This window comes from Balaenoptera physalus (genome assembly GCF_965194825.1).
Source record: "Balaenoptera physalus genome assembly, chromosome: 2".
Lineage (NCBI taxonomy): Eukaryota > Metazoa > Chordata > Mammalia > Artiodactyla > Balaenopteridae > Balaenoptera > Balaenoptera physalus.
In genome coordinates this window covers 174,962,039-174,986,886 of record NC_138883.1, presented here as the reverse complement: position 1 = coordinate 174,986,886, position 24,848 = coordinate 174,962,039, and the positions used below count along the sequence as shown (strand labels likewise).

Sequence of the window (24,848 nt, the reverse complement as noted above, 5' to 3'; positions counted from 1 at the left end):
TTTCATTTTTATTTGAGCTCCTTGGACAAAATACAGTGTTAAACAAAAGAAACTTATAGACTACATATCACATACGTTAATTTTTTTACTATGTGACACTTACATGTTTGATGGTTTAGCTATGTGAAAGGATATAAATTCTGCAAATAAATAGATGGTTAAGTTAATCAATATTTTTCAAGAAGTCGTAAAACTGAGCAACCAAACTTAGTTTGACCAACAAAGTTTTCAACTATTTTCTAAAATATGTCTCCAAAAGCAATAGCTATGGTTTGATTGCTATTTTCTAAAATATGTCTCCATAGCAATAGCTATGGTTTGATATATGTGGTGAACTCACTCCCTGTTTTTTTTTTTTTCATTCAGTCAACACTTAACATTATTAAGTCCCAGACATTTTGTCTTGTAGCATAGATTTCTTGGAGAAAAGCAAAAGTCATCTCTATCAGGGGCTGCTTTTGATTGTACAAAACCATGTTCATTTTTCTGAACCTCTGTTCTCTTCCTCCTCATACCCTTTAAATTGCTGCTTACAATTCATGCAGGGTGACTATGGTGACAGCTCAAAGCAATACATATTTTTTAAAAAATTTAAGAAGATGTTTGCACTTTGTGATAGGTGTTTCGGGTCAGTTGTCAGATTGAAAAAGCTTCTTTCCCTCGTTTCCTCTGCCTCGAGACCATTTTTCAGTGTTAATATTCTGTCATACCATTTTCTATTTGTCATGCCATGCAGCCTGCCTGTGCATTTAGAAAAGCAACAAAAACCACACCATGTCATTACATCCGCTGTATTTAATAATAGAAACTGGCTCTGTACATTTAGGGACTAGTTCCTGTCTTAGTCTTCAGAATATAAACTTCGCCATAAAAATGCATCAAACCACATGGGATTCACTGATCTTCTAAATGTTATTTCAAAAACGTTATCTCCCAAGTTGTACTCTGTATTAACCATATTGCTTTATGCTCCTAGGTCGGAGAAGTCTTCTTCTAGACCACCCTGCCTTTCAAAACCTCTGCTCCTTGTTACGTTGCTTGGGGTATCTTCATTGGTACTTACATTGTTTAAACACTGGTGCAATGTCCCTGTATATGTAGAGATCTTTCTCCAGTGTTTCAACATTATCTCCTTCACTTCTGAGTTAACGTTTCAGTGGAGTTCCTGTCCTTTGCTTTGACAGTCATAGTCTTTCATATTTTCTTTACCTTGGTTTACTTATATTCTACTCAAATAGATGAGCTGATCTTTCATAAATGTCAGAATATCAGTGTACACATATAAGGGCAAAACTCAGTCATCTGAGATACGGATGGAATTTGGTCTTTATTCATTCTCTTCCTTAACCTGAAACTTGTGTGAATCCCATATTGAACAGGGAATCACATACCCTCTTGGATTTTCCTATGGCTGCCAGGTTATGAAGCAGAACTTTGAGTGGGTTGAGGTAAAGCTAAAATTGTGAAGTGTGTGAAACTGTCCATTTATTGTATATTTCAAAACGTATTGAACATCCAACTCTGGGTCAGGTGCCTGGGCTTCCTTCCATCCCTCCTTTTTGATCTTCTGTAAATTATCCCAGTTCCTTCCTCATTTCTCTCTTGCTTCTCAATGCGATGCCTCAGGGTCCAGAGACACAATGAGATGTCAAGTCTCCATGTTCCCAAATGTTTTCTCCCTCATCCTTCCTCAAAACTCCACTTTCTCTGTGCCAGACCACCCCTGCCATGGGACGTACTAATTCATGTTACGAGGTGAATGATGAATGGGTGGCTTTTTTGAATGCCATGCCTCCCATTCTGTATCTAACTGGATTCATTAAGGACAGTCACCAATGTCTGACTTTCTAATTCTAAATGTCTAGGCCATTCTGCCTTCCTAATGTTGTGAGAGAGCCAAGAATTTGAAGGTAAGACTCTGTGTGATTAGTATCATGACTAGTACTAATCAGGGATGACTATCAATTCTCCCATCCTGTCTTTCAGTGTGATGCCAACCTGATAATCCCACAAACTCATAACAGATCCACTCTGGGTTGCTGGAATTTCTCTCAGTGGTCTGGGAGGCTAGTTCAATCTCCCGGGTGGTTCTGTTTTAATTTAGTTATAGGCATATTGCTAAAAGAGGTAGTGTCTATTTGAAGCCCTTAATTCTTCTGATCTTTTGGGGCTGAAACAGAATGTTTTCATGCCTTTTGAATCCCTGTGAACCACTGGAATTCTTAGATCATTGTATTCTTAAAAGCAGTCTATTTTTTGGACTTCCCTGGCGGTCCAGTGGTTGACTCCGTGCTTCCAGTGGAGGGGGCGTGGGTTGGATCCCTGGTCGGGGAACTAAGATCCCACATGCCGCATGCAGCCAAGAAATAAAAAAGGAAAAAACAACAACAACAAAACCAATCTATGTTTTTAGCGTGAAACATATATTCATTGTGAGCCAGTTGATTCTATAATCACAGTATTTTGACATGCCATCTTGATTTGAGTTTTCATTTCACTTCTTACCCAAAGACCCTTCTCCACTATACAACTGAACCCTAGAAAGAGTTGTCTATACTCTCTCTGTCTTCCACCCACATCTTTAACGACAACATTTCACCTATGTCAGCAGTGACCCCACGTGCTAAATCCAAAAGGCATTTTCCCTTCCCATTTTGTTTGAGCTCTCACCTCTTACCAGGATTTGGAAATGATAAACCATTCCTCGCTCCTTGAAAGATTCTCACCCTTGGTTTCTGTGTTGCTCCATTTGTTCTTTTAGCTCCTTCCTCCTCATCCCCATATCAATCCATCCTTGAGTCCTGTTTGTATTTTAGAAATGTCTCTCTAGAATATGGGCATCTTTGCTGGTGCATAGGAGACACTCCATGACTGACTATGGTTGGGGGGACCCTGTTTGCTTCATCACTATTTCTCCTTTGGATTACTGCAGTGACCTTCACGATGGTCATCAGCCATCATGCTGGTACCCTTCTCCTCTTTTCTCTATGCAATAGCTGGGTGGCTTTTTTACAAAATTTTATTGGAGTATGGTTGATTTACAAGGTTGTGTTAGTTTTGGATGTACAGCAAAATGATTCAGTTAAACGTATATTCATTCTTTGTCAGATTCTTTACCCACATAGGTTATTACAGAATATTAAGTAGAGCTCCCTGTGCTATACAGTAGGTCCTTGTTGGTTATCTATTTTATATATAGTAGTGTGTGTATGTTAGTCCCAAGCTCCTAATTTATCCCTCCCCACCACATTTCCCCTTTGGTAACTGTATGTTTGTTTTTGAAATCTGTGAGTCTATTTTGTAAATAAGTTCATTTGTATCATTTTTAAAAAATTAGATTCCGCATGTGAATGATATCATATGATATTTGTCTTTCTCTTTCTGACTTACTTCACTTAGTATGATAATCTCTTGGTCCATCCATGTGGCTGCAAATGGCACGATTTCGTTCTTTTTTATGGCCGAGTAGTATTCCGTTGTATATATGTACCACGTCTTCTTTGGATGGGTTTCTTTAAATGGAAATTGGGTGATGACGGGTGGTGACAACTCACTTCCACCAAGCCTACCCCTGCCCCAACCTGTTTGGAATCCGCTGGGTGTTGTTGTTGTTTTGTGGGGCCGGGGGGGGGGTGCATTCAAAACTGAGACTTAAACTCCCTTTAAGGCCCTATATTTCCTGGCCACTACCTCCTTTTCCGGCCTCACCTCACACCACACTCCGCCTGGCTCTTTTTGCTCCATTGCGTTGGTCTTCTGTCTCATCAAATGTCTGATACTTGCTTCAGCCCCGGAGGCTTGACAGCTCTGTCCCTTCTGCCCCCCATGCCCCTGTTCATGTGCACTAACCTTTCAGATCCCACATCCGTCATCTCTTGTTCAGGAAGGCCTTCCCTGAACACCCTGATGAAGTCATTGCTGCTGTCCTGTGATGAGATTCTCCTTCATAACACTGATCACAAGTATGGATTGGAATTTTGTGTGTGGGATTAATTTATAGCCCTGGTTACCTGTGATCCATGTATTCTATAGAGTGCAAAATAGTGATGGGAAAACATCTTCATCAGGAAGAACAAGAATCTTTCTAGATGGTTCTAAAATGAGTCAGGGCTCAGTATAGGAACCAGGAGCTGGAAAGTATACTCAGGTTTCTGGGCTCAGAGCATAGGCTCAGCTTCACATTGGCTTCATGTGTCTTATTTTATTGACCTTTTGTTTGTTTTCCATAGTCGTTGATTTTATATTTGATCTCCCTATGAATGCTGAGTTCCCACTAGGGACCATTTTACTTTGGACAAGAGGGACCTGGGCAGTTGTTTATTTGTAACATCATTATCATTCTTATTAGGTTAAGTCACTTCTCCCAGCCAGTCTCTTTATCAGTTTGATAAAGATGAGTAATACCTTCTTTCATGAGTTTTTATGAATTTTCAATACGTAGAATGTTCAGTACAGAGTCCGTTATATGTTAAAGTCTCAGTACTTGATCACTATTATTATTATTATTGTTAGTTTAATATCATTTTCCTAGCTTACAATGAATATTTTACTAAAAATAGTAGGTTGCAGTCTTCCTATGCATCATCTGCAGTAGAAAAGGACTTACCTTTACAGGAACTGTCTGTGGCTTGTCCCTCCCTTTCAAGACGGCTGGTCAAATCGTGTTTGGCAACACGCTTCAGAGGTCCAACAAGGAATGACTTTGAGTTGCCTGAAAATTAACCAGCCTAATTCTAGGCAGAGCACAGAGTTCTGCATCCCGTTCTTTCCCCAGATTACTTAGCCCCTCAATGGGGACAAAACCCTAACCGTAACCCTAACCTTAATCCTACCCTGGCAGGTTCAGGGTACGATGCCTTATCTGTTGGGCAAAGCCTGAGGGCAGAGATGAGAAGTCAGGATGTGGAGGGAAACCAGAGGCCAAAAGCAAGAAAATAAGTGCCCAGGTCCCGGAGGCCAGGCAGAAACAGAAGCTGAGCTTGGGGCTGAAGCCAAAAAAGCAGAATCCCACTACTGGGCATATACCCTGAGAAAACCATAATTCAAAAAGAGTCATGTACCACAATGTTCACTGCAGCTCTATTTACAATAGCCAGGACATGGAAGCAACCTAAGTGTCCATCATCGGATGAATGGATAAAGAAGATGTGGCACATATATACGATGGAATATTACTCAGCCATAAAAGGAAATGAAATGGAGGTATTTGTAGTGAGGTGGATGGAGTTAGAGTCTGTCATACAGAGTGAAGTAAGTCAGAAAGAGAAAAACAAATACAGTATGGTAACACATATATATGGAATCTAAGGGAAAATAAAGGTTATGAAGAACCTAGTGGCAAGACGGGAATAAAGACACAGACCTACTAGAGAATGGATTTGAGGATAGGGGGAGGGGGAGGGGTAAGATGTGACAGGGTGAGAGAGTGGCATAGACAAATATACACTACCAAATGTAAAATAGCTAGCTAGTGGGAAGCAACCGCATAGCACAGGGAGATTAGCTCGGTGCTTTGTGACCACCTAGAGGGGGTGGGTTAGGGAGCGGGGGAGATGCAAGAGGGAAGAGATATGGGAACATATGTATATGTATAACTGATTCACTTTGTTATAAAGCAGAAACTAACCATTGTAAAGCAGTTATACTCCAATAAAGATGTTAAAAAATAAAAATAAAAAAAAAATAAAAAAATAAACTGCAAAGAAGTGAATGTCAAAAGACACAACCTGGAGTCACGAACAACCTGGGTGCCTTGTTTCTAACCCGTAAACTCTCTCAACTCCAGTTTTCTCATCTCTAAAACGGGAATGGGGGCTTCCATGGTGGCGCAGTGGCTAAGAATCCGCCTGCCAATGCAGGGGACATGGGTTCGAGCCCTGGTCCAGGAAGATCCCACATGCTGCAGAGCAACTAAGCCCGTGCGCCACAACTACTGAGCCTGCACTCTAGAGCCTGCGAGCCACAACTACTGAGCCCGTGAGCCACAACTACTGAGCCCGTGTGCCACAGCTGAGCCCCCGCGCTACAACTACTGAGCCTGCTGTCTAGAGCCCGCAAGCCACAACTACTGAGCCCGTGTGCCACAGCTACTGAGCCCATGAGCCACAACTACTGAGCCCGTGTGCCACAACTACTGAAGCCTGCGCGCCTAGAGCCTGTGCTCTGCAACAAGAGAAGCCACCGCGACAAGAAGCCTGAGCACCGCAATGTAGAGTAGTCCCCCACTCACCACAACTAGAGAAAGCCCTCGCGCAGCAACAAAGACCCAACGCAGCCAAAAATAAATAAATAAGACTACTTACTACTTTAAAAAATAAATAAATAAAATGGGAATAATTATATTTTCTATCTCCCTGGTTGTTGTGGGCATCAGATGTCATAATAGGTGTGAAAATGCTCTGGAGATTGTACAGTGCTTTACCAGGGTGAGGTTTGTGAATGCTGATCTGGTTGGATATTTACTGTGCATTGGAAAGGGCGAACTTTTTGACTCCATCTACCAATTCAAATGCTAATCCTTCCTGAAACATCCTCACAGACACCCCCAAAAATAGTTTTACCAGCTCTCTGGGTGTTGACTTGGCTCAGTTGACAGGTGAAATTCACTATCACATCTAGTGAATACCAAGTGTCCTTCATTTCTTAATGTCTCTTGCTCTTTTTACACAGGAAGGGGGAAATTGCCATGCCCATTATTGTGAGCACATCTAGTTGACCTTGGAGTCACCAAGGATTAGAACTGACTCTGTTTTTAGGGATGATGGGAAATGGAATAATAGAAATAAAATTCCATTTTGTTTTGTTTGTTCTAAGCATCTCAGCTGTATACTAACACTGGCTATCATGGGGATCTTTACCATATGCAGATGAACTGGGAAATGACAAAGAGCGTACATTTATAATTCTGCCACTAACTATAAAGGCTTTCAATGTCCCATTAGTCAGTGACACAACACAGGCTGCAGAAATGACATTTTGGATAATTATTCCGATGTTTTTCCTGGGATGTTATTAGGAGTGATTAGGTATTTAACATTGATTTTTGATAGTGATTTCTTTAAAAGTGCAGGAGGGATGGCTAAATCAATTCTGGTACATTCAGACAGTGCAACACTACTCCAGCAATAAAAAGGGACAAATTACTGACATACATGGCAACATACATGAATTGCAAAAACATTTATGCCAAGTGAAAGAAGCCTTACACAAAAGCATATATACAATATGATTCTTTTTTTTAAAAATTAATTAATTTTTTAAAAACATTTTTATTGGAGTATAGTTGATTTACAATGTTGTTTTAATATGATTTATATTTATATAGATTTATGTATATGTTTATATAGATTCTGGAACAGGCAATACTAATGTTTGGTAAAAAATAATCACAAAAGTGGTTGCGTTGAGGCGGGGGAGGGCTGGAAGTGGACTGGGAAAGAATTTGAGGGAATTATCTAGTGGGGTTGATAACATTCTGTATCTTGACAGGGGATTGGGTTACAGGGGTATATGCACTTATCAAAACTCATTGAATGCACTTGGGATTTTATTGTATGTAAATTCTACCCCAAAATACAAAATAATGATATACATGCTGAAGTATTTAGGGGTGAGCTGTACTGATACCTGTAATTTACGTTGAATTGCAATAACTACAACAACAAAAATGGATTGATGGATAAATACACAACCAGGCAAATATAGTAAAAAATCACTTGTAGAGTCTAGCTGGTCGTTAACTCACATGCTCATTGTCCAATTCTTTCAACTTTCCTGAGGGTTTGAAAGTTTTATAATATAATAATTGAAAACATAGTTTCAGAAAAAAACAATTTTTTAAAAAAATTTTGGCCACACTGCACAGCTTGCAGGATCTCAGTTCCCTGCCCAGGGACTGAACCCGGGGCCACAGCAGTGAAAGCGCCGAATCCGACCCACTAGACCACCAGGGAACTCCCAGAAAAAAAACTATTTAAAAACCCACAAAGGGTACTTTGCTTAGTGGGTTTTTTTTTTTTTAATAATTGCATTTTTAAATTTTTATTTATTTATTTGTGGCTGCGTTGGGTCTTCGTTGCTGCGCGTGGGCTTTCTCTAGTTGCGGCGAGCGGGGGCTACTCTTCCTTGTGGTGCGCGGGCTTCTCATTGCGGTGGCTTCTCTTGTTGCGGAGCATGGGCTCTAGGCGCGCGGGCTTCAGTAGTTGTGGCACACGGGCTCAGTAGTTGTGGCTTGCAGGCTCAGTAGTTGTGGCTTGTGGGCTCTAGAGCGCAGGCTCAGTAGTTGTGGCTTGTGGGCTCTAGAGCACAGGCTCAGTAGTTGTGGTGCACGGGCCTAGTTACTCTGCGGCGTGTGGGATCTTCCCGGACCAGGGCTTGAACCTGTGTCCCCTGCATTGGCAGGCAGATTCTAAACCCCTGCGCCACCAGGGAAACCCTGCTTAGTGGTTTTTTTGTGTGATGCAATATTCTTTCAAGCACCAAATATACTTAGAGAAATTAAGTTACTTGTAAAAGGTAAATGAGAATCTATTCCATTGCCTTTCTCAACATGCCGCATAAAAGAGACATTTAAAATTATAAACACATAAGGATTTCTGAGTTTGCAATATGTCACATGAATTGTTATGAAATTAAATTTATAATTACAAATACTTAGTGTCATACTTTTGACTACACATCATTTCATTTTCAATTTTTTCTTTTGTTGGTCTCCATGAGCTATTAGAAATGGTGGGTTCTGAAATGCAAAGAGAAATAATAAGCAGGTGATAGAATTCAAGTAAGAATGTACTATTTTAATAATATCAGCTAACTGATACGAACTAATTTGAAAATCTTGATTTTTAGGGTACAAATAATATCACAGCACTGACTTTTCATACCCTGAGAATTACTGGCATTCACGAAGACTGGAATATAATTCAAAATGACTATGACAGATTAGAGCGTTGTATTCTTTCAAAAGAACCAAATTCAGTAGGAACATATATAAAAGTATACCCTTCAGGACCAAAAACCAGTAAAAAAAAAATATGCGATGGGAAAGGGCCAGTTCATAATTTAGGGTATCAGTACTGACCACAGTCACCTCTGTCTGCTGAATAGTCACTGTTCCTTGTGCTATGGTGGGGTCCAACTTTAATAAATATTTTTAAGTAAAATGGAGAAATTAGTAAAGGTTTAAAGATGAACAAGGTGACATTAATGCAAAAACTGGTCTTATGGAGAAAATCTGAGAGAAGAGGCAATTCTCTAAATGCTTCAAAATTGAAAAGGTTCAAGTTTTGCTTGATGATTACCATTTTCAATTACGTGAAGTGTTTTTTTATGGAGAGATTCTATGAAAAACTAACCAGGGAGGTGGATTTAAGTGAAGAGAGTTCAGTTGTGCAAATCAGAGAGTCTCTTGACTTCAGGGTTGATTAAGCTGTGGAATAATTATCAAGAGACGCTACGGAGTCTACATCCCCGGAGAATTACATAAGCAAAATATAAATTCTGAGTGGTTCTGGATTCACCTGCCAGAGGTTGGGGGCAAATTCCGACAACCCCTGGCAGGACCTTTCTGGGTCTGCATTCTGACAATAAGGTTTCACTCCATAGGAATAGTTTCAAAATATAGCTCAGTACTAAATTACACTTTTCTGGGCTTTCTGTAAAGAATGGCAGCTTTAAATTCATGTCATTTAAAAATTCACTCTATTAAAGTACAGCAGTGTAGATATGGTTAGCAGTACTGTATTGCATACTTGAAATTTGCTAAGAGGGTAAATCTCAAATATTCTTACTATAAAAAAAAGAAGAAAAAGAAAAAAGATAACTGCGAGGTGATGGACATGTTGATTAGCTTGGTTATGGTGATGATTGCACAGTATGTATGCATATTAAACCATGAACATAAACAGTTTGTATTTGTGAATTTTTTTTTTTTTGGCCGCACCATGAGGCTTGTGGGATCTTAGTTCCCCGACCAGGGATCGAACCCCAGACCCCCATTAGGAAGCGCAGAGTCCTAACCACAGGACCGCCAGGGAATTCCCCGTACGTATTTGTGAATTATACCTCAGTGAAGCTCAAAAAAAATCACTGTATTGAATGATGCTTCTTTTCATTGAACTTGTCTCATAATAAATGATTACATATTGCTTTGGTGATGATTTGTGACACTGGTCTTAATTTAGTTTCTGTACTGTTTAATAAAATAATTAGAAGGTATTCTGTCATTTTCTCTTTGTTGTTACAACATTATCATGAGAAAGAAGTCTTTGTATTTAAACCATTATATAATCAGTATTTCCTATGGGTGACTTGGTCCCTACCTGAGTGTAAGTACGTTAATGTTCTTTGCTATTTAATCCTACCACAGCACTCTTGCACCATCCAGGGACAGTTAGAATGGAATGAGATAAAAATGTCATCTTTGTGAATGAGGTATCTTCTCTCTGAAAGTCAGTATGGCAAAATCCTCTCCTGCGTTTTCCATCATCGTCTCTATTTTGGGTTTCTTAATCTTATTCCTTGACTCACTTTTATCCTTATCCTTCGCAGAGTGAAACTTGCTTCGTGTTGTGATGCCGTTCAAAACTTCATTGTTTCTCAAAATAACACTCCCGTCGGGACTAACATGAGTTACGAGGTGGAAAGTAAAAGCGAAATCCAAATCAGAGAGAACATTTTTGATATGTTGCCAGTGGTGAGTGAGAATTTCTTGTGGTTTGTGTCACCATTTAAGGTGAATGTTGGCTCAGATTAAGATATAAGAATGGGAGCAGTTAATTCATTAAAATGCCACACTGTTGTGTTGTGTAAGATACGTATGGCAGTCCCTTTTCAGAAGGCAGTTTTGAATACTTGTGGCTCTGCGGGGAATGGTATTTATATCTTAAATGATAAGCTCTTCCAGCCCTTGAGTCTTCATGACTCATCCTTGAATGAGATGAGGTACTTGGGCTTTCTGCATAGTAATTACCAGGGCTTGGGAAGATGACCATTTTTCACCTGCAATAAGACTCCTCCAGTTGTCAGTTTCAGTGACTAAATCAATTCCTTCACAAAGAACTGTAGGTTTATGTGGCTAATCTTTGGGAAGTAAATACATAAGAATTTGCGGTCCATAAACATAACCTCCACAAGACAGGGATTTTTATCTACTGTGTTCTTATGTATCCCAAGCTCCTAGAACATTCCCCAGTGCACAGATGCATTCATTACATATTTGTTATTTAAACTAATGAGTAATGATACTGTATCATTACAATATAAATCCAAACTTGGGGGGAATTTTTCTCCTGAAAATATCCCACTGCTGATGAACTACACTCTCAGGCATCTTTTTATGATTTGATGAAAAGCAATTAAGCCAAGTCAGTGGTCAAAATGGGATTGCTTTATATCTGCAGTTTACCAACTGTAGAATATTCACTTCTTATAATTAATTCCATTTTGCTGGACCTTTGACTTGTTTCAACTATATTATTGTCATGTAAGTTGTTCCAATTTTTTTTTTAATATTACAATTCAAAGGAAGTATAATTTTCTGGGAATGAACGAAAAATCAATATAAAATGTTAGTGAAAAAATATCGCACATTTTCCGGAAGGGAACGGGGACCAAAAAAATAACTCATACGGCATTCTGAAAATCCCCTCGTGATGCACTGAAATTACCAATAGCTGAAAAGATAGCAACTAAAGAATATTTATATCCCTTATCAGGGAAGACCTTGGGGAGTTCCACAGAGAGCAACTCTTTCACCCTTGCCATTTTTGCTAGTGTTCTCCTTGCTTTAGGCTGGTCAGAACAGAGGAGCTGCAGGTATTTCTTTGCTTCTGATTGGCACCTTGAAAAGAATAACTTAGCATAGGCTTGATAGTTCTGGATGCAATTAACAGCATCCATTTTCCAGATTAATACTGACTTTTTAAAACTAGGGGGAGGAAATTCTGAAGTTAATACGGTAACAGCTGCAAAGCGAGGTCACTTTTCTGTGTTTCTTCAACATCCCCTTCACAGACACAGCATCCGAGGCTGCTTCCCACACCCCAACCCTGCTCTGTTCTGTGGGGCACACAGCGAGCAGATCACAATAGATGCTTTGGACGAAATGTTGTGAAGTCACTTACTCCAAAGCTTTGCTAAGTTACTTGAAAAGAAAACCACGAAGCTGGTTTTCAACCCGAGTTAGCAACAAGCAGGCAGTTGAGTCGCCCAGATTTGCGTTTCCTTAGGAGCCTTATTTTAAGGAACGTTGAAATTGTCATTTATTTGAACTCTTACTGAACGTAAGATAACAAAGCATATGGATTTTTTTCCTCCCAGTTGACCAAGAAACCAGAGAAAAATGTTCATTATTTTGAGTGCTTAATTGGAGATATGTTCCCCTCAGTAATCTTTTCTATGGTACCATAAAGAGCCTATTTGCATTCTGCCCTGTCCGTAAAATTCAGAATTTACTGTGGTATCGGTTAGTAAACACAGTCTGAAAACATCTTGCGCTAGAAGTTCAGTGACTTGAAGGAGCCCAGAGTCTGTGGGAACCATTCATTAAAGAGCCAGTCACTCTGCTGGGCGTCACATCTGTGCAGGGAAATAAGGCACATCCTTCAGTTAACCTTTCACCCCTTGAATGACAGACGGCACCTGTATAATGTGTCGTGGTTAAGACCATGGACTCTGAACCAGACTGCCTGGGTTTGAATCCCAGCTCTGCTGCTTTCTAGCCCTTCCTTAAACTCATGCCTCCGTTTTCCCATCTGTAAAATACTCACAAGGTTGTTGGATGGATTCCATGTGTTAACAAGTTACGACCTGGGAAAGTGCTTCTCGCACCAGAAGCACAGTATGATTTTTCGTTTTTATGGACAAACGCAGATGTGCTGAAAGAGAGTTCTCGTCACTCGTTTGGCATCTCCCAATGCAGATTCAGGAGCACAACGGGAGTCAGGGTGATTCAGGATCTGTTGGGCAGCTCAGAACCACGCCGGTCCTGGGGCGTTGCCAGTGGGGCTGGTACATGGGGCAGGAGGGTGCCCTGATTCGTAGCAGTGTAAATATCCCCATCGTGGCGATTGTAATTTACCAGTGGTTTCACAATCGGCTGACAAAATTCCTGAATATTTACCAGTTGGTGCCCATAAGCTGGTACAGCTGGGTTCCAACATGGCACCGGGGGTTGCACCCAGGTGGCCATTGGGCCAGTCGTCACCCATCGAAAAGCAGTGATCCTCTGGGCGAGGTCTGCAGTAGAAGAGGGGGGAAATGAAAAGTAATAAACATGCTCTCTGCCCCTGGGGACCTACACTTACATTCTGGAGACAAAGCAGGTGAATCAGGACTTCATCATTGCGGAACTCTGAGCTGACACCCTTCTGCTGGTTAAGGTCACATCATTACTTCTGGAAAAGTGACCAGCAAAGGCAAAGTACACTGTCAAATTGAAAAGTTATGTTTCAGACCACGGAGCATTTGGTAAAAGTGGGAAGTCTTTTGGGGTCGGCCAGTTGGGTCCTTGGAGGAAACAAAAATGATTCCGGCCTTAGAAATGAATTTGAAACAAGTCAGCACAGAGTTACTGGGCCTCCCTGAAGCACCGTGGCTGATCACTTACAGAGATCGCAGGCATAAATCTCCTGTCATCACTGAGCCGGAAGGTCTAACTATTTAAGAAGCACAGAGAACTTTCACTAAATTATCTATTAATTTTCTGGCCAAGAATAGAGAATTTAATGCTACTTTGGAATTGCTCTTTCTATTTTTGGCTGAAAATGGTCCTGTTTGTCGGAAAGGCCCATGTGGGATTTTGCCATCCTCAATTTATTTACTTAATTATGTGATGTAATATACGTTAAAGTACATTTTAAGAACAAGTGTATTATATTTTGTATTATTACATTATGTTTGTCTATGATATGCTATATATTCCTCTCAAGAGAAATGAAACAGGTTTACAGGATTTTTTTTATGATGTCATAAGTTGATTAACATGCTGTGGTATTGCTTCTTGTTCTTTTTCTTTCCTTAGCGTGTGTAAAAATTAAGCTACTTGAATTAAGCTGATGATGTTTATGGTTCTAAAACTAAAGCTATTTTATGGCAGTTTTTCCCTTTCTCCTGATAGTCTCAGCCTTTTGTGGGGTACCCCTACAAGCAGTGTGCGGTGGTTGGAAATGGGGGGATTCTGCATCAGTCTCTCTGCGGAGCCGAAATCGATAAATCCGACTTTGTTTTTAGGTAAGCTCTGTCAAATTGGTTTCTTTGACATCCAAGATCAGCTGGATATTTTAAATGAATAGGCTAAAGATGCTCTGTGTAAATTTTGACCTTTGAACTCTGTTGCTTAAGCCTACAGTTTATCTAGTGTGTTTCCAAAAGTGTTAAATGAATCATGAGTTCCTCTGACTGTTGCTATGGTCACTTAACTTTCCAGAAACCCCGCATGAAGTCATAGTCAAAGAGGGTCTTCACTGCAGGACTTGTCAGAGCCTTCAGTATATTAAGGATACTTCTTTTTTTTTTTTTAAACAGAGCATTTCAAGAACACTTTGTTCTCAGGTAATACTTGTGAAAATGGTGACTTAGATATTGTATAGCCATAGAACGTTGTTGTTTATTTAGGTTTCTGGCCTGAAATTTTTAAAAAATGTGCAGCTTCTAAATTCTGATCTTTTAAAATGTTTATATCTCAATACAAGCTAGCTTGCCAAAACAGAAACAAAAGTGGTTTCTCTGTGTGTCTGAACTAATAAGACAAGCCACAGAGCATCTCCACTTTCAGAATATGATGGAAAGAGGATTCATCCCTGTGAGGGTGGATTTCAATTGAAATGCACCTTTTTATAAAGTCAGTTGAAATCCGTTTCTTCCTATTTCAGGAGCACCGATTGCATACATCAGAGGAGATCCTTTGATCTTTATTGATTTAATGGTGCCCATTTTAGCACATGAAAAAGAAACACGATTCTGAATCAGTAGCTCCCCCTCACTTTAATCTCATTTAGAATTTTATGCTGAAGATAATGACAGAACAACAGACCTGGCAGTCCAACCATTATTGAATGTGTTCCTCATGATGAATGTGAAAATGGCCAATACCTGCATGATTTAGCTATTTTGTTAAAGTACTCAGTATGGAAAAGCCATAAGGAAGATAAATAATTCTTTTTGCGATAGACCTTTTTATAGACTGAAAATTCCCAAAACATCTGGGGTGAATATTATGCCTAAACATCCATTTTACTTTATAGCAGATATAAGAAATACAAGTTTAGGTTTAACAAGCAGGAAAAAAAAACCCCAAAACAAAAAACTCAACAGCTACTTAATTTATAACTCTAAAATAAATAGGTATATTTCTAGATTCTGCATTTGTTGATGCCAGCTATTTTTCTGAATATAGAGTTCCTTTTGAAGTTAGCCTTCCAAACTGAAAGGTCAAATTGGGGCTGTACATGGTTGGTGGCATTAAAATTTATTTAATTTTTAAGCCTTTGTCTATTTTGGTCGTACATGTTTCATAGTTTATAAAACCATCTGGAAGCTGATTATCATTTTTTTTTTTTCATTTCAGAAGATTGGGAGCTGTCAGTTAAGTGTGTAAGGAGCAAAAATAGGTGCTGAGTGGCTTTACTGTACTGTGTATATACAATACCCAATATTTCCCCTAGGGGTCTCCAATGACACCATATTGGAAATCATCTTCGAGTCTTCAAAAGAATATGAGACTGTTCTAGAAAGTAGATTTGTTACAGGAAGCCCACTAATGAAGACATTTCTGTGGCCTATTATCTAAATTAATATTTATTTTTCCCAAGGTGCCGTATTTGTTTTCTGATGTATCTTTTTTATCAGTGAGAGAAGTACATGTTTCATTTATTCATATATTTCATAGAGCATGGAATAGAATATTTCAACCTCATCTTACAGAACACATCAAGTTTAAACAGCCTTCCTCAGAGATGCTCCCTTTTGTATATATAGCTTTAAAGAAATGGTCTGGGCTTCCCTGGTGGCACAGTGGTTGAGAATCTGCCTGCCAATGCAGGGGACACAGGTTCGAGTCCTGGTCTGGGAGGATCCCACATGTTGTGGAGCGACTAGGCCCGTGTGCCACAATTACTGAGCCTGCGCGTCTGGAGCCTGTGCTCCACAACAAGAGAGGCCGCAATAGTGAGAGGCCCGCGCATCGCGATGAAGAGTGGCCCCCACTTGCCGCAACTGGAGAAAGCCCTCGCACAGAAACGAGGACCCAACACAGCCAGAAATAAATAAATAAATAAAATTTTAAAAAAAAAAAAAAATGGTAAAAATTTAAAAAAAAAAAAAAAAAAAGAAATGGTCTACTTGAAATTCTGTAAATGATACTTTCTCTTTTCTGTGTGACAAGAATATACTTACTCAAAATTACAATTCTTAATTTGTTTTCCAATTTAAAAGGAAAATAGTACTCAAAAGAGGATGAGAACATCAATATGAAAACATCATTATAAGAACATTAAGGCTTTATTTATTAACAGCTTAATTTGGTGGGAAAACAGTCCATATGGGAATCAGGAAATTTTGATTTTTTTTATGTAGCCTTTGCTTCTGACAGACACTATAACCTTAGTCGCAATGCCTCAATTTTTAAAAATCTGTAAATTGGTGATCATACCTCCGTGGGAATCTAATTAATATAAATAATAATTTTAATAAAAGGATCATGAACTCTTCAAAAGCTAGGCAAGGTGTAATTGTCATTTCTAGTTTTGTTACTTATAAAGGGCTTACATAATACTGAAAGCGTTTATCAAATTCATTTATTTTATCCAATATTGAAATGCCAACTAAGAGTTCAGTACTTCTTAAATGGCTTTCGATGGAAATCAGATGAATTCTCAGGACCCTCTTAACAACAATAATTCTCTCCAATAAAATGAGAATGATCACGTGTGGACGTGTGGATGTATGTGGATGTATTTTTTTTTTTCACAAGTTATATTTTGAGAATAGTTTTCCTTCCAAATTTCAGGTGTAACCTCCCCCCAACCACAGGAAATGTTACCAGTGATGTTGGCACTAAAACCAACCTGGTGACGCTAAATCCCAGTATCATAAGACTAAGGTAAGTACCTCAAATTACATAACTGTTCAAGAACATTTTTCTCATTATTTAACCTGTTTCTTAGTCTGAGCACTAATCTTGTTGCTGAGACTGACTTCTAATACAGCTGGAATGGCTTTTTAGGAAAATATATAAGAATATATTGGTAATTTAGGTTGTGGCTCATAAGAGGTATGTCCAGTTGTACTTCTAATGTCATAAGCTGAATGTTGCTAATCCAATGAGAACTTTTTAAACAATAATGAAGTTCCTGTTTTAGATTTCCTTTCAGAATTTTAGTGTTACTCTTGTCTTGATAGCGCTTTCTTGAAAAAACTTAGTCTATTTAGAAGCTTCAGAGAGTAACCCTTAGGAGAACCTGGCAAAATCAAGTTTTCACTTCGGGCAGTTTATTACTAAAAAATAATTCCTGTATTTTATTTTCCACAATGTAACTACTACAAAATGTTGGCTGTTTAATAAAAATCCCGTATATAGTTAGTTTTATTCAACTATTTTCGTCCGAAGTGACTAATAATTGTTATTAGTAGAATACACCCCTCAAATAGTTCTAGTATGGCTTAAGAGAATATTAAATATTGTACCTGTCTCCCCAAGGCTTATTTTCTAAACACACACAGTCAGGCACACCAATATATTTACTGAGGTATTCTTTAAATTAAACACATAGAGCTATCACAATCCATGGAGGAAATTTAAGATGCTTGTGTGTGTGTGTGTGTGTGTGTGTGTGTGTGTGTGTGTATGCATATAGATATTTTAGGCTTTCTAAAGGAAACTTATTTTATAATAACATGTATATACAAATGTACAGCTCCATGAATTTTTTTTAATGTACAGATATTTTAAGAGTGTGTTATGTTTGAGAAAACATTTCAGCATTATACGTTTGGAAGGTAATTCATCATTAAGAAGCAACCTTAGGAAAAAATTACTGAGTTGGAAGATAAAATAATATAAAAAATGTATGTCCAGTAAGGGTATTGCCCCATAAGAAGGTAGAAATGAAAAAAAAAAAAAAAAGAAGGTAGAAATGAAAGCCTAGATATGCCAAGAAGGAGAAATGAAGACCTCACCCCCCTGATATTTACAAGATGCTTACTTAACATGAGTTTTCTCTGAGTCTGCAGTTTGTCTCTTTTATATACAGTGATATAAATGGTTCTGTGTTTTGGCCAATGGTGAATTCAGCCTCATGTTACCAAAACTGCTCCTTTGATGATTACTGTTAAAATCATGATGTTTTAAAAATTTGGCAGATATGGGAACTTAAAGGAAAAGAAAGCAATATTTCTGGAGGACGTTGCAACCTATGGAGATGCATTCGTCCTTCTGCCAGCATTTTCCTTCAGGGCCAACACTGCGGCCTCTTTTAAGGTGTACTACACACTGAAGGAGTCTAGAGCAAGACAAAGAGTTTTATTTTTCCATCCCAAGTACCTGAAAAACCTTGCCCTCTTCTGGAGGACTAAAGGTGTAACCGAGTATCGCCTGTCCTCCGGCTTGATGATCACAAGTGTGGCAGCTGAACTGTGCGAGAACGTGAAACTCTACGGATTCTGGCCCTTCTCTAAAACTGGAGAGAACACACCTGTCAGCCATCACTACTACGATAACAAGTTACCTAAGCGCGGTTTCCATGAGATGCCCAAGGAGTATAGACAAATTCTCCAGCTTCACGCGAAAGGAATCCTCAGATTACAATTTAGCAAATGTGAAATAGCCTAAACCAGATGTCTTTAAACGGGAATCATGTTCACACAATGCAGTAGGTGAGTGTCAATGTTCCAAACACCGAAAGAGGGGGTTGTAGGGTGTCGTAGGAAGAGTCCCGAAATTTGGTTGGATCAAAGCTCTGGCACTAGGTTTGCAGTCTCAGCAACTCATTTCGTTGTTCTGATCTTCAGTTCTCTTCCTGTAAAATGGGGACCATGATCTCTAACTCATATTAGGAGAATCTGATAATCTGTGAAAACTTTCCGCAAGTATTTAGCATGAGGTAGGGACTCCATGAATATCTCCTCGTTGATATTTTTAACAGCCGTTTTCACCTTCACCAGACATAATAAAAAGGCAGGCTGCCTTGAAGACTCTTTCTGAAGAGAACAGCTGAACTGCCAGTGTCCACTGGAATTCTTTCTCTGGCAGGAGCCTCTATTATCCGTAATATCGTTCCCACCTTTCTTCCTGTCTTAAAGAGGGCATATAAGAAAACTGTGTAATTAAACAAGAAACCCGTGGTTATGCAGGAATGAACACCTTACGCCTCTAATTACATTCACTTGTGTCTTGAGCTGTGCTGATGTCGTGGTTGGATTTAGGCCAATCCTTTTCCTCCTTTATCTACATTTAAAAATCACTCTTTAATATATATATTAACTTCCTATCTCACTCTTAAGCCTTTTCCTCTCCCACTGACAGGATTTACTTCAAGGGCAAGAATAGTTACAATTCTACTTACCTGTTGTCTGTGGCGGTCACTCATACAATTTACTTTGCTAAGGTTGTTGAACAGCTGCTTCACGCTAGACCCTTTCCCAGGCTCCGCGAGAGGGATATAAAAATGACTAAGTCCTGGGGACTTCCCTGGCGGTCCAGTGGTTAAGACTCCGCGCTGCCACTGCAGTGGGCACAGGTTCGATCCCTGCTCGGGGACCTAAGATCCCACAAGCCGTGTGGCGCAGACAAAAAAAAAAAAAAAGACTAACTCGCGCAGGAAGAAACAGATGTGGTGCTGTGAACAATGAAAGGGTGTGCTCAGTGTTCTCATGAAAGCTATGGGGAACAGAGGCAGGAATCATTCAGTCCATTTCAGAGAAGAGCTGGTTTCTGAATTAAGCCTAGAAAGGGAGTAAGGCTTTACCAAATGAAGAAGATTCTAAGTAGAGGGAATATGATGGGGAGAAGGCTGTCCCCTTGATTCTTTTTTTTTTTTGGCTGCATTGGGTCTTTGTTGCTGCGCACGGGCTTTCTCTAGTTGTGGCGAGCGGGGGCTGCTCTTGGTTGCGGTGCGCGGGCTTCTCATTGCAGTGGCTTCTCTTGTTGCGGAGCATGGGCTCTAGGCGCGTGGGCTTCAGTAGTTGTGGCATGCGGGCTCAGTAGTTGTGGCTCACGGGCTCTAGAGCGCAGGCTCAGTAGTTGTGGTGCACGGGCTTAGTTGCTCCGCGGCATGTGGTATCTTCCCGGACCAGGACTCGAACCCATGTCCCCTGCATTGGCAGCTGGATTCTTAACCACTGCGCCACCAGGGAAGCCCTGTCCACTTGATTCTGATTCATGAAAACGAGGCTGTTTGAAGGTAAATCATGGTCTTTGCCCCAAGATCTGCCCCATGAGGGTAGGATATAGCACATGGCGGTGGTGGCTTAGGCCCACATCTGTGAAATGGGAATAATACCAAGCTGATTGATTTCATAGGAAAGTTGTAGGACTAAAGCACAGAGAAACTTAATTCTCATAAGGAAAAGTGTACATTTACATGAGAAATAAGACATCAATATAAAATAAAGCTTAAGGAGACATTGAATATTAGCATTTTGCAAAACTCCCTTACATCCTCATGATACATGTTAATACAGGTCATAAGTGCATCCATTGCATAAGGTATTTGACTTAAATAAGTAATTACGTGCACACTCTTGTGCTCGTCTTGGTACCAGCACGAGAAGAGCAGAAATAGGAGCAGAGCAGACTAAGCAGCATGACAAATTAATTACGAATATAATTCTGAATTCTTACCTTTGCCAGATTATTGTCTTATTCAGGGTTCACTTGTAAGAACACTCTGCTGTAAATTGCTTATTTTGATAAAGTACATCTTTAATTTGATTGTAGTTGCCATTTGTGATGCCATTCTTAATTTACATTTTCATTTGTTCTTCTATAGCAAATGAAACCTATTACCGCCATAAATTGATTTCAAAATTCATATGGAGATATTTTCTAAAAGGAACGTGCTTTTAGTTACATGAAGTCTAATTCATTTTTCTTTCTTTGTGTAGTGACGAATAAATGACTGTTTTCTACTGCTTCTAATGGGTTTAATTAATTTCTGAAAATCTGCTCTCAGGATTGGTAATGTTTCTATCATGTTACTAGCAATGATTATGAAAAATAGATCAGAACACTCTAATATTTTATAGTTTAGTAAAACGTTTCCCTCAAAATGTTTTCTGCTGGGTAGAGACATAAACTTTGCTTTTTGATGACATGGGAAATACATGATTGATGGGTAAAAATAATAGAATATAGTGAAATAAATCATTAGATATACAATATGGAGACTTTATAAGTTATTTAATAAAGATTACATATGATTAGGACATTTAGAGCCTACTTAAGTTTTTCCCATATAACTTCCCATTTTAACCTTGGATATTTTGTCTAGAGTATCAAAACATCAGTAAAGTTTTCAGTGTCACTGATAAGGATTTCGGAAATATTCAAAATGGTGTGAGAGCAAGGAACATTGTCCTAATGATACCCATGTTCCGGTTAAATGTCAGTAGAAAAACTTTTAAGTTGTGGAGAACATTTGTAGATCTTTTCCCATGGACACAACCAAAGTTGGTTTCTTGTTTAACATTTGTATTAATGTTTGTGTTGCCAGCCTCAAAACATGTTGACGTTTTTACAACCGTCCCAGCTAGGTTCACATTAGCCAAAAGCCTAGGTCACAAAGAACACGTGCGCTCTTTCTATCTCTTTCCTGAGTTGAAATCACAAGAGCTTGCAGTTACCTGCCATTGCGTGAAACTCTCCTTCACCATCTGTAGTGTCCTCAGGGTTTCTTTATTGTGGAGAAATAAAGGGAGTGGGAGGATGGAGTTCATGTGACATTATCAAAATTCATGTTCTATTATATTTTAGAAAGCCCAAAAAAATTCTGTTTTGGAACAGAAGAACATTATTGGTGCATCACAATGGAACACGTGGACGGTCATCCTCCGCCAGAGAGGAAATGTTATAATGTTACCTATCAGCTATGTGAATTGGAAATAGTAAGTCACAATTCTTTAGATCCAAACAAAAAGAGAAGCTCTGAACTGCATCCTGTAGATTTAGAGATTAACCGAGTCTGACCATGACACTCAAGAAATCCCTGGGTGTAATGAGCACTGGTTAAATGTTGTTACATGGGTGGATTTGATCTTCTCCTCTTTAACTTCAAGTACATCTATAGGCATGGAAAACGGAAAGTCTGAGTACTGGTGCTAGCCAGTACTAAACTCTTATTTAGGACTCCAGCTCGTAATACCACCCGCCACCAGTTTCTAAGGGACATACTGGCTTGCTTGATTCCATTTTCTACTTGTTGTTTAGAATCAATGGGGCAATGTAAGTGAATAACAAGAATCCAAAATAGTTTCTATTGAAATCCAAGGGTAAGGCAGGAATATTTATTTAAGCATATAATAATGCTGTATGGCCCTGGGAAGGGCTCCATGAATAATTGCATGGAGTTGAGTTTTATACACTATAATAGTCCTTGAAGTCTCTGGTGCTTTTTCTTCCTAACAAAAGGCAAGTGCAAATAGATCATGACTTTCACGAAGGAAGATTTCCTTCTGCATGTAAATTCCCACCCAGTGAATATGTGGGCACTCAGCCAGGTAATCAGCCAAGGACATTTTTTTGAGGACTTACTGTGTGTAGAATACTGAAGTAAGCCGTAAATCAGACCTGTTTGGGACAAGATTTTTCCATGCTTACAAAAAATTTACCAGTTAAATACTATATCATGTCAAGCACCCTAAATCATGCCATGAATTTCCAAAAGCTTTGGGAAAATTGGAAAGCTTTGTGGATAACAGGTCTGCTCACATTCTAAACAGCTAAGTGTGATGCAATATGTAGTATAGTTATGACATTAAAAGCATTTTATGTATGTAACATGACACGGAAACACATTGTTTTGCTACTAAACATTGAAGGAATTGCAGGAATTCACAGGAAATATCTGAAGCACTTGACCTAATAAGACTATTTCTTTCTTTATTCTTGTTTTTTAAAAATCCCTTTAGAGCCCCTGGGTGAGTTCAAGGTTTCCTTCTTGCATGTGGCTTCAGAAGGCTGAATCCGTAGTGAGCAGTAACCATTACCCTCCTGAAGGTGGATGGCCAGGGATATTTTTCTTGCCCATCTCATCTGGGTCATCACCCTTCCAAGAGCATTCTTCTTTTTATCAAAAAAAAGTGTGGTATATGATAGAGATGCATCACTTCATTTTATATAATGGAGAGAAGATCAACTCTTTAGCAGATGGTATTGCAACACTGGCTCATAACAGAGAAAAAAACAAATTCCTACATTGCACCATAGAACAAGTTGGACTCCAGGTAGATTAAAGAGGGATTAAAAGGTGACTGCAAAGCTAATAGAACAAAATGTAGGTAAGGGGCTGTACCCCTTAAACATAACCCCCAAATAATGTCTTAATCAGGTTGAGAAATGATGGCTATGGCTACGTTAAAATGAAGAATTTTCTAGTCAGTGAACAACACCTTAAAGCTAATAGAGAGTGACAGGCTAGAATAGCTTTTAACAATGCATAAAATTAATGACATTATTATAGAAACATTCCCGGGAACTACAAATCAACAAATGAAAGACAGGAAACTCAATATAAAAATGAGCAAAGAATAAGAACGTGATCTACAAAGAGAAAAGCTGAGTAGCTAATAAGAATAGAAAGTGATGCTCAAACTTACTAATAGCTGAGAAATGAAAATTAAAATGAGATATATTATATTGCTAAGAATTCATAAGATTGTTAATTCCAAATGCCAGTAGAAGTATAAACTGATTCAACCATTTTGGAAAGCAGTCTCGAAGTACTGAGTTAGTAAAATTAATTATTTGGCCTATGGCCCAGCAATCCCACCTTCAGACCTATGTCCCAGAGAACTTCCTTTGTAGGTCCACAAGGGGACAAGATTTAAGATATTTATTTCATTATTGTTTGCGGTAGCAGGAAGTTGGTTACACAGGTACCCATCTCTAAGGGAGTCAATGAGGTAACTTTGATAAACACATAGTATGGAATATATCAGTTAGAAGCAACTTACTGGATGTGTATAGAGCTAGGATAAGTCCTTAAAATACAGCAGAAAGGGGAAAATAAGAGCTATAGCACAATGCCATTGAAATATACGTTAAAGCATATATATATATATATATATATATATATATATATACACACATATACGCATGCATACATGTGTACATACATATTAAAGGGCATATATTAATTACTAGAAGAGTGCCAATTTAGGAGGGGGTAATGGGAGTGGGTTTAGAGATAAAGAGATTATAGATAAATCTATAAATTACACATTCATTCAGTTAAACACAATTTTTTTTTAAACGTCTTTATTGGAGTATAATTGCTTTACAATGGTGTGTTATGTTAGTTTCTGCTGTATAACAAAAGTGAATCAGCTATATGTATACATATATCCCCATATCCCCTCCCTCTTGCTTCTCCCTCCCACCCTCCCTATCCCACCCCTCTAGGGGGTTACAAAGCACCAAGCTGATCTCCCTGTGCTATGCAGCTGCTTCCCACTACCTATCTATTTTACATTTGGTAGTGTATATATATCCATGCCACTCTCTCACTTCATCCCAACTTACACTTCCCCATCCCTGTGTCCTCAAGTCCATTCTCTACATCTGCGTCTTTATTCCTGTCCTGCCCCTAGGTTCTTCAGAACCTTTTTTTTTTTTTTTTTTTAGATTCCATATATAT

The 24,848-nt window shown here is 39.0% G+C and overlaps 1 protein-coding gene and 1 long non-coding RNA gene across 5 annotated transcripts in view; one reads left to right on the top strand and one right to left on the bottom strand.

Annotated features, from left to right (window-relative positions):
• The window catches only part of LOC309656471, a 518,263-nt gene that overhangs the window by 87,343 nt on the left and 406,072 nt on the right, over positions 1-24,848 (bottom strand). The gene's annotated exons all lie outside the window — the stretch shown is intronic.
• The window catches only part of ST8SIA6 (ST8 alpha-N-acetyl-neuraminide alpha-2,8-sialyltransferase 6), a 279,596-nt gene that overhangs the window by 232,707 nt on the left and 22,041 nt on the right, over positions 1-24,848 (top strand). For 3 of the 4 annotated variants that reach the window (XM_082452888.1, XM_082452889.1, XM_082452891.1), the window contains exons 5-8: positions 10,549-10,693; positions 14,117-14,229; positions 17,006-17,098; positions 18,358-22,434. In XM_082452888.1, the coding sequence (XP_082309014.1) occupies positions 10,549-10,693; positions 14,117-14,229; positions 17,006-17,098; positions 18,358-18,826 (820 nt within the window). In that variant the 3' untranslated portion in view covers positions 18,827-22,434. Of the gene's footprint in view, positions 1-10,548; positions 10,694-14,116; positions 14,230-17,005; positions 17,099-18,357; positions 22,435-24,848 lie in introns of those variants that run through there. The other variant, XM_082452890.1, reaches the window with a different exon arrangement.